We start from the raw sequence: 15,224 nt of genomic DNA on the forward strand, positions 1-15,224 counted from the left end.
AAGTCGATAGGCCTGCATGTCATGAATAACTCTTTTGGTTCGTATAAAACTTTCTAGGGGAAGGAAACAGCCCTTTCACGAAATATAACGTTATCGGATCGGTGAATACCTATTTGACCACCTAGGAATATATTGATAAGTCGACATCAGTATATATATATATGAAGGCCACAGAACTTTCTACAGGCGGCATTCCATTGCACTGTATGAAGCGGTGTATGAAGCGGTCTAGGCCCTAATGAGGATGAATAATGAAGCATCCGGTCATCAATAATAGTCGGTTTTGCCCCATGCACCTATACCACTGCGATAGGCCGGTCTGAGAACGCAGCACGCAGCGCCTTTATGGCCTCAACTTCTATGCAAGCAAGTCAACACCGCTATTAGGAACAAATAAAGCTTTGACCATATTTGCCGACACGCTTCTTGGCTTCTTTCCCAACCCCGCCTGGATTTGACGCTGCCGTATATTTCGTCTGGAGGTTGTCCGGCCTACTGATAGAACAAATATGCGGGGTATTCTCACATACCTACTAAGCGACTTGCTCACTAAGAAACCCGCTCAGCCTGTCGTGGATTTGAGGCATGCAAATTCAAGGGGGAAGACTAGAAGTGATGTGTTGTTCAATGCCATCGAGTTAGTTTAGGGTTTGTGTGATGCTTTCTTGTTGTATCCCACGAGGCTTTTGATCTTCCAAGGGTCCTAGCAGCTTTTCCCAAGTCGACTAGATGCGTTAAGCCACCGAATGAGGATCGCAAAATCCGTGATGGTCTTGATGATACTGCGGCTCATGCACAACCACATTCCCCACCAATAGACTGCCATGAACATGCGGAGGCCGGATATAAATCTCTTCGATTGCGGCGGAAATGAGAGATGGCGGGTTTTCGTATGTCCAAACAAGGTCGGAGCAGATAGTACCGGAGAAAGGTCCGGAGAAGCGCCTGGATAAAGCCTCGGAGAAAGGCCGGGACCAAAGCCCGGAGAAAGGTCCATCATTGCTCCCTTGGGGGGAAACATACACCCCGCATGGCCACCCGCGGTGGTTGTCTGTGCTTTCCGCAGCAGATCGGGTTCTGACTGGATGCCCGTCAACAAGCTCACCTTGGCACAGACCAACTACCGGTCACCCCCCAGAGATATATAGATCGTCCGGCGTAGTTTGGAAATCATTGGATAATGGCCAAGCTTCCCCGCATTTCTTGGCTGTTGGAATGTAGTCACAAAGACTGGGGTAAACAACGAAAGCTGAAATCATTCCACCAATCTATGGAGGATAACCGACCTGGTGTAACTAGGTATATGGCATATATAATCTACCTTTTCGTCGACTTGCTCGTGCTGATCTTCTGAGACCCTATATCTACAGGAACATCTCTCAAGCTTGGTCTGTTTGAAGGAGCCACCGTTTGGGTGTATACTACTTATAATCCCCAGCTATGAACCGTGGTTCTATTGGAAAAGACGACGTCGAGATTGTCGATCAATCTTCTCATGTTGAACACATTATCAAACCCTCTCTGGTCACTCAGGTTGGAGACTTCCGTGTCGTTGGTTTAACTACCGATGATGCAGACTTTTATAATAACTATCCGGAGGAGAAACGGAAAAAGGTCTTCCATAAGGTGGGAATGAAACATTCCTCTCACAGATAATATTTAGCTAACTCTCTATACAGGTCGATAAGCGTTTAATCCCTATGCTCGCAGTGCTGTACCTGATTTGCCATATCGATCGTGCGAATATCGGCAATGCTAAGATCGAAGGCATGGTCCAAGATCTCAATATGACGGGGTTGCAGTATAATACTGTTCTTTCTATATGTGAGTTCATTTTCTGCACACACTCAGCCGGTTTAGTATTTCTTGGCTGTGAGCGCAAGGCGTACTGACTCGTGATATACACATGTAGTCTTCATTCCCTACGTCCTGTTCGAAGTTCCTAGTAACGTTGTTCTCAAGAAGTTCAAGCGCCCTTCAGTGTACCTTGGCCTTCTTGTCTTGACCTGGGGTATTGTTATGACATGCACAGGTCTGGTTCAAAATTTTGCTGGTCTGATGACCACTCGAGTTCTACTCGGTGTTTTTGAGTGAGTGACACCACTTGACCACATTTTACTTTTCACCCTAATACTTTGCTTTATAGAGCTGGATTCTTCCCTGGTGCTATCTACCTTTGCTCCTACTGGTACATGCCTAGGGAATTAGCGCTTCGTATCTCATACTTCTACTGCGCCAGTGCGCTCTCCGGCGCGTTCTCCGGCCTGTTGGCTGCCGCTATTGCCAAGATGGACGGTACTGCTGGGCTTGAGGGATGGCGGTGGATCTTCATCCTTGAAGGTCTTGCTAGTGTGGTACTAGGTATTGCCTGTTTCTTCCTCCTCATCGACACCCCGGCTTTATCCAAGCGCTGGTTATCCCCCGACGAAATTCGCTACCTAGAACTTTCAATGTTCATCAAGCAAGGAGGAACTAGTACCGGGGAGGAGGGGTTCAAGTGGAGAGATCTCAAGGTGGTTCTGATGAACTGGAGGATATACGTGCAAGGCTACCTTTTGTTTTGCCAGTCGGCCTTGTCTTATGGTAATATCCCTTTTCGAATCCTACACAACACATTGAGCTAATATATCTTTGCACCCAGGTACGAAGTTTACCCTCCCGACCATCACCAAAGCCATGGGATTCAGCTCCACGAATGCCCAGCTCACCTCTGCCCCTCCATATATTGCCGGTGCGATATCTGCTATCGTGTTTGCGCGGTTCTCCGATCGCTTCTATTGGCGAATGCCATTTGTCTGCATCCCCATGGTAATCGTCGTGGTAGCCTATTCTATTATTATATCTCTTAATGGAGCCATGGAAGAAAAGAAAGGAGTGGCCTACTTCGCAGTTGTCTTGTCTGTCATCGGTATCTACCCCATCCAGCCCGGAGCTGCGTCTTGGAATGCAAACAACATTGCCCCAGCGTCCCGCCGGGCTATGGGTATCGCACTGGTAAACTGTGTCGGCAATGTTGGTGGCATATTGGGCAGCTTCATGTATATTGAGAAAGAGAGCCCTAAGTACACAACTGGATTCGGCCTCAGTTTGGCACTCGGTGGGGTTGGATTCTTTGTTGCTTTGTTCCTCGAATGGACATACAAGTTGGGCAATGCGAAGAAGGAAAGAATTGCTGACGATGCAAGAGTTAACTACACCGAGGAACAGCTGTTCGATATGGGAGATAAGTCGCCGCTGTTCAAATATGTTTTGTAAATACTCTGTGGGAATGAATTTATGATGATACTCTTGATAATACGATGGACTCCTGATGTCTTCACTCTTAAGTACAACCTCCTCACGTGCTAGATTATATCAGATGAGGTTGTTTGTCGATTGCACTTTCCTGTTTGGGTTCCTTCCGTTTTAGTTCTGCTTCCTCATCCCCCACATTTGAGCCATCATATCACCACTTTACCCTTCCTTGATATCAACTACTTGAAGATTCTATTCAGGATCATCTCCATCCGGCTAACGCAACCATGGCCAAGGATATATCAATAACCCCAGCCTCGTCTCAGCCGACTAAGGCTGCCCCTACGAGTCCCTACTATGGGATGTATGGTCACTACTGGAAGTCAAACAGGGATGTGTCACCCGGCAAATGGATGTAAGCATAACTTTGAATCGGGATATTGAATATGGCTGACCGATTATATTAGCCAGGAGAGCAAGAAGCTCTGTGCTTGTGATGAACACCAGGCAAGCCAATGGCCGATGGAATACGCGGTCATTGTGAGTGAAAGCACCTAAATATCGCATTCAAAGCCGATATTAATCCTTCTAGACGATTCCTCCATGCGCCTACAAGTGTCCCTACTGCTCAAAGTTCGATAACCTCGAGACCACCAACCCTCAGGTAGTGAAGCTCCGTGCTCATATCAAAAAGGATCATCTGGTGAGACTATCGTTCCTGGATGACTTGCTGCATACTGATATCTATTAGAAGAAAAAGCCGGATGACTTCGCTGGGCTCTCTGTTACCCCGGGCAGAATGACAAAGCCCCGCGCGCCGTGAGTTACTTTTGAGTTACCCTTGTTCAACTCGAACTACCTGCTTCTAATCTCATTGGTTTTTCTAGTAAGCCATGAAGATGGTAAGCTTCTGTGTGCTGTATGTCATTCATTTCCTGGACTATTGGTTTTCAACTTACAATTATCCCATACCAAGAGGCTTTGTACACAGAAACCAAACTTCGAGATCAGAATTTACTTATGCTTTTCCCCTCCCGCTTTTGCTTCTCTTCTCTTCAAGCTTAGATTCTCGAGGCAGAGACGTAAATCTCACCTGCAATCCCCTCCTCGGCGTCGTGAGCTTGCAACGAAAGCATCCCGTCGACAACTTGCCATATCACGTCATTCATCATAATCTCGCTTGTACCCTCTTCGTACCAGTTGGACATATCCTCTTCTTGATCAAAGAAGTCCTCATACTCGTTCCTGAAAAGAGCCAGAGCAGCCTTGTTGGCTTCCTCGAGGGTGTCAAATACGTGCTGCCTTTGGCTATCACCATCCTCAGACTCCTCCTCCTCGTCTTCTGAGTCTACCTCCTCAAACATGGATAGATCTTCGGCGGCACTGTTGATGACGTGAAAGACGTATTTGACGTTGGAATCGGGTGAGGGTCTGTGCTCGGCCGCGTTGACTCTATCTAACAGATTTTGTGGGAAGTCCGGGACTGAGCGCATCTTTGCGGATTGCAGAGTAGTTGAATCAGGTGATTTGGCTGGTTTTTTTCTTTTGCTGGAGAGGATTGGAAATTGAGTCTTTTAGAGGTTGGTGTAGAAGATGGCGTTTGAGTCATGTGATAAGCCCGGCGCTATATTACCCCGCACATCCTAGTTGAAGGGAGATATCGCAGTTCTATTCCCTAGGCATATAAAAAAGCTAGTCGAACCTAATCTAGTGCCCTCTCTTTCCAAGATTACACTCACTAACGGGTTTAGTCACTGCGCCTCCTCAATCAACTCCAGCAATCAAGTGGTCTCATCTATGGCGCTCCCACTTTACATTCCTCATTGTATTCACACACCCGCCGGCCGGTATCACCTCCCACCATCTGATCAGCCGCTCAGAATCCAAATCGAAGGTCCCCTAATCGCCATACAAAGGCTCCTACCACATATCCATTGGCGTCTGGAGTTTGGAGACCGAACATTCCCACAGCCAGCAGGCCCAGAGCTAGCACGGTTAACGTATCAGACTATATACGGACGGGATGTTTGTCCGGAAGTCCCGGGTGATCTGGTGGTGCAGGATGAATACTTGGGCTGGATGCCGGAGAAGCGTCCGGAAGAGTAAGTCAATCTCTCCTAGTGGAAGCAACGAGCTCTGATGGCCCTATGGCTAATCAGTTCTCTCCTTTTAATTTGAGTAGGCTGATTGACTATTATGGTGTAACATTTGACCATCTTGTCCCAGCTGACGATATCAACCCCGAGGTCTTACAGATTAACATCATTGACATTGAGGATGATAATGGTGTTTATGCAAATACATGGCTTTCATTTGCAGTAGATCCGACTGAGTTTATTGGGAAGAAGGTACTAGCAGTGCCGAGGTGTTGCCAGAAGAGGAAGGGAACACAGGATCGCTGGCGAGTGAATGCCCTTGTGGACCAGAGGATTCATAGGTTGGAACATTTGAAGGACGCTAAAGAATGGAAAACTCTGACAGAAGATCAAAATGCGAAAATTGAGAACTTGAATTAATATATCGTCGCATTCCTTGCTAGGACCTTAGCTAGCCCTTTTCAAAAACACTATATGAATAGAATTGATATCGATAGTGAAATAGAATATTGGAACTTCTAACCTCTATTCTAGGGTGACGCTAAAGGCTAGACTTATTTTGCCTTTATCGAATAATAGCCTTTCCCCTTACTTTTCTCTCTTGTAAAACTCCTCCCTATAAAGAGATCTGAAAAAGCCTTATACTATATATTGCCCTAAATTTTTGTTTTGAAGTAGGCTAATATAATCCGACTTAAAGCCCAATCGCGAAGCTAATATAGCAAGCTTACTCAAGCTCATATCTACAGTGGACTATTCAAATTGTTGACGAATATTTCTCAGGCGGCCTCCTTAGTGGACGAAATGCCTATAAGTGAAAAGCTAAAGCTATATTATAGATATAGCGAACTCGTGTTTAGTTTACTAGATACAAGACGCAGCGCGAGGAAGTAAAAGAGAGAGGCTTTCTCGCGTTTAGGGGAACCCAGATGTACCATATGGGTCCCGCAGATCATATCCCTATTAGTCCTGTATGCTTCATGTATATGTATCATAAAATATTAAGCACGTTCCAGCGAAACATTCATGCAAATCACTTTCATGCCCCACCATACCCGTCGATCTTATAACACGCAGAGAAGATGTGATTCACAGCTAGATGATTGCTCATTATACCAAAAGCATATTGGTTCGTGTCCGCAGTTATAAAGCACAACTGTCACCGTATCAAAAGACGCAAAGAAGCTTAAAGAAGGGCCGGAAAAAGCACCCTAGGTCAAAGTTCGATTCTGCCCTCTTATTGGACGGAGACGGAGGAAAAGAACGGTGATTGGCCACGTCTTTAAGAGGGTTCGCTATTTATGTTTTAGATTTAGATAGATGTACTCCGTACTATGCGGAGGAAAGTTTATCTCCGCTCCACATTTGATAAGACCTCGGGATATTCGACTATTTCGAGATCTTGGCCAAATTAGAACACAGATCGGCTCATCGATTAACATGATATTGAGCTGTGTCATGTCGGTCTGGGATCCGGGTAGATTGCGACTGTTATACTGACGTAAACGCCTGAACCATATCAGCCTCTGAACAAAATAAAACTGTTGAGGTGGCCTTAGGCCCCACCTTGGTGCCTCAGGCATCAACCCCCAGGATTGTAGTTTATCTAGCAGTTTCTCTCCTTCCATAGCAATCAACTCTCTCCCTCTCGACTTCCCAGACTTAGTCTGTACAACAAAAACCCCTTCTTCTCTCCTGTCCCATTCTTCTGCAAACTTCTGACACAAGGAAGTCTATTCCTCACTCTTCAATGTGCTCAACACGATGGTCGCCTTAAATCTACCAAGGTTTTCCTCGGTTGGTTCTTGTAATCTTTTCCTGAAAGAAATACGCGCTAATTTGTCTTGCCTAGTTCCAGACTATCGAGAATCGCAACATCCTCCAGCCTCAGAAATGCCAAGTTGATGAGGCACTGGACAAAAGCCGGGACTATTGGTATCGCCTCGCATCACTAGCCTACGCCTATCGGGATAACGGCTTGACTCCCGCGTATACAAACCCCCACCACACCCTTCATAGAATACCTAAATTCCAAGGCCGACCCAGAACGATCCATGTTCGCCCTTATGGAGTCTCTCCAATTCCTGTGCTTTGCATGCAAGCCTCTTCTACTTGGAGATTGGTAGGAAACTCGAACTGCGATATGATCGAAAAAGAAATTACACATTCTGCCCTTCTGAAGATTGGCACCGGTGTTGCTATTCCCTACAGTTTTTGTGGGAGAGTCTTCAGTTCTTGGATTGGCACGACAGAAGAGAGTCGCACCGGTCCCAATTATCTAGGAATTCTCACAGTTGCATGGTGTTATATTCTCTCTGCGCGGCTCGTGGAAATCCAAGGGGAGGGAGCTCGTATGCAATACATAGGCTCTGAGACCGATGGTGAAAGCCTTTGCGATTCCCTAGAGACATATACCATTGACGTTGGGGGAGCGGATGAGAATGTGACTTGATGGTGGTTTGCGATACTCGCTCAACATGAAGGGTGGAAAGCGACTGTGAAACAAATTCCTGAAGGCGAATTCCTCGTACCGTGGGCGGTGTCCCGTACGTGTCAAATACGCTTCAAAATCAAAGACAAGAGATATTCGCCGGCTTCAATATGCTCTCCTTTAACTTCAGAATAAGCGTTTGACGCCCTCACTGAGTTCGCGCGTTTTCATGGACTGTGTAGCCAACTACCTATCGCTCTTATGGCAGCTATGACGTTTCCGACGCATTAATACTATGGATCGATTGTCCAACTACTATTTCCAAGTGCAACTGGTGGTACCACAGCTTCAAATTCGTTGCTATGGCCAAGTGTAATCAAAGAGCTGCCCTACTATATGACTCTGAGCTGTAGCCCGGAAGTAGTGATGTCGACTCTTTGCGGATCATTCTGGGAACTCGAAGTTCCTTGTAATCTCGTCGGTCCCTGGTTGCATCCGCTTCTTAACGAGGTACTAAGTGGAACTTCCGGCACGGTTGACTATGATTACGAAGTGCTTGCTTTAATGGGTGCTATACGTCGACCAAATATCAGTGCTCTCTGGATTGGGGCGGCGACAAGCGGGTTAGCCCCAAAAATCATTCAAAAGGTGAGAAGAGGCAGGCCTCCTCTTGACGCACTTGCCTTTCCCTGGACTGGTTGTCCTCAAAGCTTTATGGATACTGCAGGCTTAGGTCTATATACTTGTGTGGATGCAGAATACATTTCAAGGCTAGACGTATGGCGCTTGCTCCATCTCCCTCAAAAGGAGGGCGACGGCTTATGCTATCGCAACAGACCCTGCACACCATGGGCACCCTGTGGAGCCTCTAAAACAAAAGATTGCGCCCTTCGCGTGACCTTACACTTAAGATGCAATCGACATGAGTACCATTACGACCATTGGAACTGGGACCTAGAAGAAGATGCTGTTTTTCAGGATCCTGGATTTTCAACAACAACTATTTCAACGACCACCGAATATCCTACCGACATCTTGGATATCAAGGAACCCATAAATTTTCAGAAGAAGGAACTTGATCAAATGGCCTCTCAAGAAGCTTCACTGGATATCTTCCGTTGGTTCTTTATCAATGGGGAGGGTATACCTCCAGAGACCATATATGAAGACGATTGGCTTAAAGAAATATGGGATGAAGACGAAAGTGGCGAGGAAGCTGATGAGGCTGGTGATCAAGACTCGCAGGGGCTTGCTGCTACAAGTAGAGATCGGGTGGAAACCTGGCTTAGTTCAGTCGCCTAAAGGAATTTCTTTTATCTGCCAAGTATAGTTGTTTATATATTGGTGGTTCTTGAGATTTACTTGGTCAAGCCTGGAAATACTCGAAGACCTGAAGAATAACGAATATTTAGACCGACTCCCAGGCCAAACATCTTAAGGGCTTAGAAAGAAGGTCCGAGCCAGGGATTATTGCCCGTTATAACGGTAGTGCTCAGAGCTAGTGTGTTCGGAACTCCGTCGGTCCCAGACTCACAACTCCTACATCAGGCTTTCCGAAATATCACTAGGTCTTTCGCTTATCAATCTGTTTTAACTAACTATTTTGGGACGGTGAATTATCTAGCCTGTGATTGGTTTAGTTTGGTTTGTTGTATCTCGAGCTGAAACCCGCTCGCACTCAGGATCCGATTTTAACCAGATAAGCATCGTCCCTCGAATCGCACATGTGTTAAAAAAATCAACAACAATATATATAATCATCGGGTGGCACGAACGATGACAACAGAAGTCCAAAGAGGTCTGAAGATGCAGGAAAGTCGACTTTTATCAACTCCGCAATCTCAACTAGATGAACAGGACGATGAGGAATGGTCTCCGATTCAGCTTGCCGCTGCGCAAGGGAACCTATGCCAGGTACAGCGGCTCTTAGCCCAACTAGTGGACCCCAATGATCCCCCTAAAGGCTACTATGGGCAGACAGCCCTTCAAGCCGCCTCCAATAATGGACATCTCGCCGTGGTTGAGACGCTGTTAGTGGCAGGGGCAGACGTTAACGCTCCTGGTGGAAACAATGGTGGCAGATCAGCAGTTGTACTGGCCTCTGGAGCGGGCTATCTGAATATCGTCAACCACTTAGTTTCCGCCGGAGCCGATATCAACTGCCCACCCCATCAGTATGCGGGACGAACAGCCTTACAGGCCGCCGCCGAGGGTGGCCATATCGAGCTACTGAAATGGCTGCTTCAGCAAGGCGCAGAGATTAATGCTCCTACAGCCAAGAATTCAGGTCGTACCGCACTTCAAGCTGCTGCGTTACAAGGTCACGCCGATATCGTGGAAATTCTCCTACACCACAAGGCCTGCGTGAATACCCGAGCCGTAAGGTATAAAGGCTTTACGGCCCTTCAGGGCGCAGCCTTTAGCGGTCATCGCGAGATTGTCCGTCGACTGTTAGATGCAGGAGCCGATGTGAACGCTGAAGGCTCATATTATAACGGATTTACGGCGCTTTCGGCAGCGGCAGAATCTGGCCATCATGAGATTGTCCGGATGTTACTCGATGCGGGGGCAGATGTCTCCCTCACATCAGGAAATAAAAAGTGGACGGCAGCACAGATTGCGACCTTCAGAGGGCAAAATGCCATCACGCAAATTTTCCAACAGATTAACCAGACGGAGAAGATAGTCTAAGTATTCTGTCAAAGTCCAAGGTTGAATACATGGATTTACATGGTATCATACCGTCATTTTAGTTAGAGTTGTCAGCATCTGCCAGTACCATACATTGCAATACAGACACTTCTACGCAGCACTTAGATGAGTTTATGAGAGTATAACTATAGAAAAGGAAGAGAAGCTAAGAATTTACCTAAACGGCGATGATGACCCCGCAGTGCAAAGGTACCTATTTAGGCTGCTCCACCTCCAGCTTGTCGGTACCTTTAGTCTCATCCTGATATGAACTCGGGTTAGGGCTCTGATGGATTGCGTGGTCCTTGGAGTTATGAGAAATATAACGGAAGTGCCTGAAAGTGGCTAGTAACCGAGTGACGCGATTTGTATCCACGTTCACGCCAGTGCGGACTTTCCGATAACACGCACTTTCATTTCTTCTTCTTGGTTATCGAGGTCTCCAGCCTTCCATACGGGCGACTAAGTATGCCACCGGCACATAACTAACTAGTTACTTAACTGAGCAATGTTTAGATGGTTTTAGCAGGGTATATATATACATATACATATATAACCCCTGAATTTCTAGTTTAATCAAACATCTTTAAGCATCTACAACATTAGTGGATCTAAATTACTGCTGGCAATATGAACCAATGAGAGAGTTATGTGTCGGGTGGCATACTTCGTCGCCCGTACTTCCAGTGCCACTCCACAGACACCCCCCATGGCGACTAAGAACGGCTTCCTGCCGTTGAAGACGCCTCGTGATTTCGCACAACCCTCCATTTTTCGTTGTCTTCGTTATGGAAAACTCCTACTGGGAGCCTTATTGCTGGCAGCAGGCCTGGCGATGTTGATCCAAACCAAATATCTCGCCAACAGCAATGCATCCAATAGTACTGGTCGAGAGACCTTTTACGAAGGTCTGAACAAATGCCATGAAGCTAGGTATCAGTATGAGGCACCTCAATCAACAGAGGATCGGGAAAACTCACGGTGGAACTCGGCCTCCGGCCAGAAAACACCAATCCTGATCCAAAATGCCACGCTGTTCGATGGCGAGGCCGTCCTTCCAGAGACAGTCGATATCACATTCGAGGCAGGCGTGATTCGTTCTATATCACCTGCAACCTTGAACTACCAAGCTCCTAAGGATGCTCAAATCGTCAACGCCTATGGAAGATTTGTCACCCCTGGATTGGTGGATATGCATTCTCATCATTTGTTACTCCCCTTCCCCCACCTTCCATCTACCAGCGATGTCAACGAGCGCCCAGTCCTAGGACCCATCACTCCATTTGTTCGGTCGTTGGATGGATTCAAGCCATATGACCCGGCGATTCAGATCATCGCATCGGGTGGTGTCACTTCTTCCTTGGTTCTACCAGGATCGGCGAACATTGTCGGCGGCGAAGCATATCTGGTAAAGAACTTGGCAACGCCAGGTCAAAATTCCGAGCCGGTAGTCGATGAATTACTACTTGATTACGGCATCGCAGAAAAGGCCGAAAGAGATACTTGAAAATGGCTTGTGGGGAGAACCCCAAGGGCATCTATAAGAACACCCGGATGGGTCTAGTGTGGCTTTTGCGCAAGCATCTCGCGGAGGCACGAGAGCTGCAAGAGCGCCAATCTGCCTGGTGTCGGACGGCTGCTGGTATTGACAATACTCCCTTTTCCCAGTCTCGACAAATTTCACAGTTCTTAAAAGACGAAGGGAGACGACCGGAGTCCTTTGAACTTGAAACTTCTCTTGCACTTCTCCGAGGCGAGCTCAATGTCAATGTGCACTGCTACGAGCCGGAGGATCTTGAGCGCATGTTATCAGTGCTTCACGAATTTGGCATCCATCCCAATGCTTTCCACCATGCGCTAGAAGCGTGGGAAGTGCCTGAATTGTTAAAATCCCTAGAGGAGTATGTGCCCTTCTTCTTGTCGACTTCATTTGCTAACGAACCTCAGAAACATCACTATTGCCACTTTTGCAGAGAATGCGCTTTACAAAGCAGAGGCATATGGGGCAAATTTACGGGGGCCTAAAATTTTGTCCGATCATGGTGTCCAAGTTGCACTGAAGTCGGTATGAAATTTCTCCTTTCGTAAAGCGATGTTTGACCCATCTAACATCAAAAGGATCATACTGGCGAGGGCAACTATGCAAAGTACCTTGTGTGAGTGGACGGAAATCACTACATTCAATGGCCTAACAATCATCTAACCTGATATCCTACAGTTACCAGGCCGCAGTTTCTCACTCGTTCGGTTTGTCTGAAGAAAAGTCTCTTCAAGCCGTGACATCTGTCCCTGCTAGATCCATCCAACAAGATCATAGAATTGGATATGTCCGTCCAGGATACGATGCAGACATCGTGATTTGGGATGATCACCCGCTCCAAGTTGGTGCAACTCCAACTCAGGTATTTATTGATGGCCGGCCTGTCCTGAAGAATAATGATAATACTCACGAATGGACTACTGGAAAATCTGGCTCTGGAAAACCTGAGGCTCCTCAAATCCGACCATCTCTTGAAATAGGTCAGAAAGAAGATATATGCACCAAAGTCCAGCAGGTTGGTTCACGGATCCTGTTTACTGGCATTCAGAAGCTCTTGGTTGATACACACGGCCCATCTACGAGTGCCACTAATGACCTCGTTATGCTGGTTGAGGATGGTCAAGTGAAGTGCCTTGATAAGAGATCCTCATGTCTCTCCAGTGAGATTCAGGAAAATACCCAACATATCGCTTTGAAGAACGGTCACGTCCTGCCTGGCCTCGTAGCCTTCGGCAACAAACTCGGAATCCAGTCCATCCGGTCTGAACCCACAACTGGAGATGGCTGGGGTTCGAAAAACGGGGATGCACTGAACGAAAAGAAGTCACTCCACTTCGCCAAGTACGGCGTGCATCTTGATGGCAGAGGACTCGCGAGGGCCAGGATTGGAGGAGTCACGCGAGCCGTCACTGCACCTCTTCATGGTGGCGGTGTTGTTCAAGGTGTCAGTGTTGGATTGCGCACGAGCGCAAATGCCACGATTCTTGATAATGGTATCTGGAAGGATGATGTGGCACTCCATCTCGTGATAGGTCAGGCTGCTAAAAGTACGAGATTTCCTGACTTGGCATATTCGGGATCGAGCTAATCTGATTTCTTTCAGGTGATGATACACCAACCGTCTCTTCTGGCATTGAGAGACTACGTCAGTTGCTTCAGGCGGGCGAAGATGCCGCACCCGGGAGCCTCGACATTTATGCTAGGGCTGCGAACGGCTTACTCCCTGTGGTTGTACAGGCATTTAATGAGGTAAGCTGTGGTTATACTTCTTCGCCGTTGAAACCGCTCTTGAAGTAACTGACTCAATATTGTCAGGATGACATTGCGCAATTGATCCTGGTGAAGCGTGAGTTCCGATCAGTGAACCTGATCATACACGGCGGCCACGGCGCTCCATTGGTAAGATACTATCATCTCACTTGACCTGGGTAGTGGCATTTATGCTTACTTCGATGCTCAATAGGTTGCCAAGCCTCTCGCCGAAGCAGGAATTCCTGTCATCCTCACTGGTAACCGGGGTGCCCCTGATACATGGGAGAAGAAGAATGCCCTCACAGGGCCCCCACTTACAGAGAGCCCTGCTAAGATCTTATCCGACGCCGGTGTTTTGCTTGGCCTGGCTGCGAAAAGTGATTCAAATATTCATGGTCTAGCACAAGAAGCTTGGTGGGCTGGCAAGTATGCCGGTCTAAGTGATCAGCAGGCCATTGCCCTTGTTTCGACCAATTTTGATCTTATCCTTGGAGGTCAGTCGAAGAAGGTCGAAGAGGGAGAATTGGCCGGGGACTTTGTCGTCTGGGAAGGTGATCCCCTGAGAGGAGAAGGTTCTGTTGTTGCTTCTTTCCAAGATGACGGGAAGATTGCCGATTGCTGGCCTGATACCGTTGATGCTATTTTATGACCGCAAGGCCATTGTATATAGCATAGTTTGTCTTCAGCGCCTCCTTTCTTCTGGTTTTTGGACCGTATCATTCCTTAATTTCGAACTCGTAACGATTGCCGGCGAATCCGTGATTTTCTTTCAAACCAGATTGAGTCGAGAATTAAAGCATTTCTGCGGAGATATACCACTTTGTCAACAGAAGCCTTCCAGAGCTCCTCATCCGCATTAGATACAATCTAGGAGAAGCACACTTGGACATGGTAGGATTACCCGGGGACTGTAGGAGTGCCCAACAAAGACCAGAACACAAAGATATCTGTGTGAGGGTGCGTTTCCATGAAATTGAGCGGACTTCGTCACGGCCGATGACACGATTTACCCATGCCTCACAGACACCGTGATAGATCTCTGGCAGAATATGCGCTTCCGACGTGGTCAGGGTCGAGGGTATAGAAACGCCCCATCCCTAGTTGCGTGCCTCCGCAGACTCTTCGCGCTCAAAGAGTGTACAGGGAACTCCATGACGACGCAGGGCATGGGCCAGAATCAAACTCTCCTGTCAGATTTTCTTAATGGGGAGATTTCAGACGCTGGGCTCTACTATCATTGAATTTCCAGAGCCGTTGTACTCCGCATGGTGATCGGTAAATATATATTGACTATTTGGTCGTGAGTACACGGACTCAAACTAACTTGAGCAGATCGCGGCTAGGGAGTCAACCATGCCATTGTGGATGCCTGTCAACTCGCAGATGCTATCAAGTCACCTACCGATGGCCACGTGTCATTTAGTGATTCCATCGGGGATTATGAGAAGCAGATGCGCCCGTGGGCTGAAGAAGCCGTCGA

The 15,224-nt window shown here is 47.3% G+C and overlaps 9 protein-coding genes across 9 annotated transcripts; 8 read left to right on the forward strand and 1 right to left on the reverse strand.

The window, feature by feature from the left end:
* Positions 1-1,440: 1,440 nt before the first annotated feature.
* Positions 1,441-3,255, forward strand: N7516_001757 (uncharacterized protein; the record flags this gene model as incomplete). Its single annotated transcript, XM_057214477.1, has 5 exons — positions 1,441-1,626; positions 1,680-1,824; positions 1,913-2,090; positions 2,147-2,583; positions 2,642-3,255. The coding sequence occupies 5 exons, from the start codon at positions 1,441-1,443 to the stop codon at positions 3,253-3,255; spliced, it is 1,560 nt and encodes a 519-aa protein (XP_057076360.1).
* A 266-nt stretch (positions 3,256-3,521) lies between these two features.
* N7516_001758 (uncharacterized protein) lies at positions 3,522-4,057 on the forward strand (the record flags this gene model as incomplete). The annotated part of the gene is made up of 4 exons (XM_057214478.1): positions 3,522-3,649; positions 3,702-3,774; positions 3,827-3,937; positions 3,986-4,057. The coding sequence occupies 4 exons, from the start codon at positions 3,522-3,524 to the stop codon at positions 4,055-4,057; spliced, it is 384 nt and encodes a 127-aa protein (XP_057076361.1).
* Positions 4,058-4,295: 238 nt separating this feature from the next.
* On the reverse strand, positions 4,296-4,727 carry N7516_001759 (uncharacterized protein; the record flags this gene model as incomplete). Its single annotated transcript, XM_057214479.1, has 1 exon — positions 4,296-4,727. One exon carries the CDS (start codon positions 4,725-4,727, stop codon positions 4,296-4,298), a length of 432 nt encoding a protein of 143 aa, XP_057076362.1.
* A 304-nt stretch (positions 4,728-5,031) lies between these two features.
* Positions 5,032-5,750, forward strand: N7516_001760 (uncharacterized protein; the record flags this gene model as incomplete). Its single annotated transcript, XM_057214480.1, has 2 exons — positions 5,032-5,336; positions 5,417-5,750. The coding sequence occupies 2 exons, from the start codon at positions 5,032-5,034 to the stop codon at positions 5,748-5,750; spliced, it is 639 nt and encodes a 212-aa protein (XP_057076363.1).
* Positions 5,751-7,094: 1,344 nt separating this feature from the next.
* N7516_001761 (uncharacterized protein) lies at positions 7,095-7,782 on the forward strand (the record flags this gene model as incomplete). The annotated part of the gene is made up of 2 exons (XM_057214481.1): positions 7,095-7,127; positions 7,183-7,782. The coding sequence occupies 2 exons, from the start codon at positions 7,095-7,097 to the stop codon at positions 7,780-7,782; spliced, it is 633 nt and encodes a 210-aa protein (XP_057076364.1).
* Positions 7,783-8,157: 375 nt separating this feature from the next.
* On the forward strand, positions 8,158-9,063 carry N7516_001762 (uncharacterized protein; the record flags this gene model as incomplete). The annotated part of the gene is made up of 1 exon (XM_057214482.1): positions 8,158-9,063. The coding sequence occupies one exon, from the start codon at positions 8,158-8,160 to the stop codon at positions 9,061-9,063; it is 906 nt and encodes a 301-aa protein (XP_057076365.1).
* Positions 9,064-9,537: 474 nt separating this feature from the next.
* Positions 9,538-10,452, forward strand: N7516_001763 (ankyrin repeat domain-containing protein; the record flags this gene model as incomplete). The annotated part of the gene is made up of 1 exon (XM_057214483.1): positions 9,538-10,452. One exon carries the CDS (start codon positions 9,538-9,540, stop codon positions 10,450-10,452), a length of 915 nt encoding a protein of 304 aa, XP_057076366.1.
* A 709-nt stretch (positions 10,453-11,161) lies between these two features.
* On the forward strand, positions 11,162-11,959 carry N7516_001764 (uncharacterized protein; the record flags this gene model as incomplete). The annotated part of the gene is made up of 1 exon (XM_057214484.1): positions 11,162-11,959. The coding sequence occupies one exon, from the start codon at positions 11,162-11,164 to the stop codon at positions 11,957-11,959; it is 798 nt and encodes a 265-aa protein (XP_057076367.1).
* A 2-nt stretch (positions 11,960-11,961) lies between these two features.
* On the forward strand, positions 11,962-14,393 carry N7516_001765 (uncharacterized protein; the record flags this gene model as incomplete). The annotated part of the gene is made up of 7 exons (XM_057214485.1): positions 11,962-12,353; positions 12,400-12,517; positions 12,571-12,608; positions 12,671-13,539; positions 13,596-13,741; positions 13,808-13,891; positions 13,956-14,393. The coding sequence occupies 7 exons, from the start codon at positions 11,962-11,964 to the stop codon at positions 14,391-14,393; spliced, it is 2,085 nt and encodes a 694-aa protein (XP_057076368.1).
* Between the last annotated feature and the right edge of the window lie 831 nt (positions 14,394-15,224).

Source organism: Penicillium verrucosum, assembly GCF_028828655.1.
Source record: "Penicillium verrucosum strain IBT 35672 chromosome Unknown utg000001l_segment0_segment0, whole genome shotgun sequence".
Classification (NCBI taxonomy): Eukaryota; Fungi; Ascomycota; class Eurotiomycetes; order Eurotiales; family Aspergillaceae; genus Penicillium; species Penicillium verrucosum.